General features: G+C 37.5%; 1 protein-coding gene across 1 annotated transcript in view; it reads right to left on the bottom strand.

Annotated features, from left to right (window-relative positions):
• Positions 1-2,362, bottom strand: part of LOC107091490 (visinin-like protein 1) — a 46,908-nt gene that overhangs the window by 7,912 nt on the left and 36,634 nt on the right. The window contains exon 2 of the mRNA XM_015385441.1: positions 444-619. Coding sequence (XP_015240927.1) covers positions 444-605 — 162 coding nt within the window. The 5' untranslated portion in view covers positions 606-619. The remainder of the gene's footprint in view (positions 1-443; positions 620-2,362) is intronic.

The following is a 2,362-nucleotide window of genomic DNA, read 5'->3' as shown; positions in this document are numbered from 1 at the left end:
AAAAAAAAAAAAAAAAAAAAAAAAAAAAATTAATCGATTATTCGAATCGAATCGTATCATGGTGTATTCTTGAGTATCGAAAATAATCGAATCGTTGGGTCAGGAAATCTATACTGAATCGAATCGCCGTGATGGATGTGATTTACACCCCTACTAGAAAGCATAATAGATTTTGACTGGTACGCTGATGCACCTTTATGTGTAAAAAATAGATCTACATATTGTTTAATTTTAGTACCACAGGAAGTCTGTGCTAATTAAAAATATATATATATTTATGCATTGCTATAATGTTAGTGTTAATTTACATTAGATATAAAAAAGGACAAATAAATTAGCACTAAGAATTCCCTCCATTAGAGTTCAACTAAACCTTCCCTGTTAATGGAGAATCAATTAACACTTCTTCTCTCCTCCGACTGGTGTTTTCTCCAATGTCTCACCTTAACGTAGAGCTGCTGAAACTCCTCCAGGTTGAGAATGCCAGAGGGACAGTCTTTGAGGAAACCTTTGTACCACTGCTTGAGCTCTGTCTCGTTGAACTCTGTGCTCTTGGTCAGGTCGTCCAGGACCTCGGGGGCCAGCTTACTGTTGTGTTTCCCCATGATGCCTCTCCTCTCTGGATAGGAAAGCAGAAACACAGTGTGACTAGTTGAGCATGCAGGTGAGGGGCTGCTAGACAAAACAACAACAGCAGTGACAGCCCTGTGTTGTTGAACTGCGCCAGCCTCTGGAGGATAACGCACATAATGAGGAGAAGAAAATCACTAGTGAGCAGATGCTGTGAGAGCAGGTCTGTAATATCTTTATCCATCTGTGAGAGTCACAATATTTTACAACTTTCATCTTTCAAAAACATTTTACCCCAATATTGACTTAAAATTAAGAAAATCATGCGTGGAGTTTTTTTTGTCAGTTAGGTTTTTTTCAGATAATGGCGCACATTTGAGGAGAAAATCCTTTTGGCATTTCTTTAAAAACAACAGCCTTCCTGCTACTCTTCTATAGCGTCTATATTTCTGTTTTCTACTAAATCTAGAATAGAACTTTAAATCCTCCTTCTCACATATAAAGCCATAAATAACCAAGCTCCATTTTATATCAGCGATCTGATTGCTCTAATGTTACAGAGCACTTTGCTGTCAATCAGTTTTACTAGTGGTTTCTAGAGTTTCTAAAATGTATTTTTGTAACTAGTGGCTCAGGTTTTCCTGAACTATCACTATAGTTATGCTGCTGTAGGCTTAGGCTGCTGGAGGACATAAGTACCACTTTTCATTCTGTTTCATTCTATCTCTATTCTCTTTGCAGTATTTATTTGTTCACTTTTTAACTTGATGTTCTCTCAGTTTTTTCTTTTTGTAGTATTTCCAGTAGCTCCATCTGGTCTGATCCTGTTTGGCTGTCCCTCCTGGAGTCAAATATCAGCTGACTGCTACAATCAACACCTTTAATGATGGATTATAGAGTTAGGTCTTTTTTTCAGTGCTTTGTCCTGTTTCATTGACATACCGTAGTTATGGGCTCAGATTTAACCACTTTCTACCAGAAAACTCACTCAGTTCATCTGCTTAACTGTGTCTTACCTAAACAGAGACACTTGCGAAGCTAGTTTACTGTTATATTCTCTAACATAGAAAGTATTTTATAATTTTTCTTTGGATAAACTTTACTTGCACAACTGCACTCTCTCAAACAACAGGTGCTTATTTCCAGGTACTTAAAGAATCACTTCCATACAGAAAGCCCATATTCCTATCTTCAGATACCACTTTGTACATGTCAGATTAAATAATACCAGTTATACTTCAGCAATGGTATCAAGGTGTTACTTTATTGTATGTGTTATACTATATCCATTGGTTGTGCTGTTCTTTTTAAATCCCTCTGCAGGTGATGAAGCAGACAGAAGTTTTATCATTGTATCTCTTTTATCTCCTCTTTCTTTAATATTTTCTTCTTTTTCCTGTTTATCCTTTCCTAATTTACTTATATTTCAGTGTCCGTATAATCTGTAATACTCCCTGCATAATCATAATAAAGCTATTTCTATGCATAAATCAGGCAGAACACTATGGCGACAGCCGTACTGCTCCACTTGTGAAAGCAAAATCTGTTGGGTCTTTTTTTGGCATCAAGACAAGACAACTGTGCCTCCTTTCGTATGTCTGATTTTGTTTCCTAGAACCTCCAGTCGGATTAGGCAGAAGGCCACTCACACTGAGCCTGGTTCTGCTAGTGGTTTCTTCTTCGTAACAGAATTTTTCCCTTTCCACTGTTGCTGCATGTATTCTCATGAGGGATTGCTGCAAAGTCAACCACACTGAGAGCAAATGTCTATTGGCTCTACATGCCCATCCAG

This window comes from Cyprinodon variegatus, unplaced genomic scaffold (genome assembly GCF_000732505.1).
Source record: "Cyprinodon variegatus isolate N-32 unplaced genomic scaffold, C_variegatus-1.0 Scaffold339, whole genome shotgun sequence".
Taxonomy (NCBI): domain Eukaryota; kingdom Metazoa; phylum Chordata; class Actinopteri; order Cyprinodontiformes; family Cyprinodontidae; genus Cyprinodon; species Cyprinodon variegatus.
This window is presented reverse-complemented; position numbering and strand designations above follow the sequence as displayed.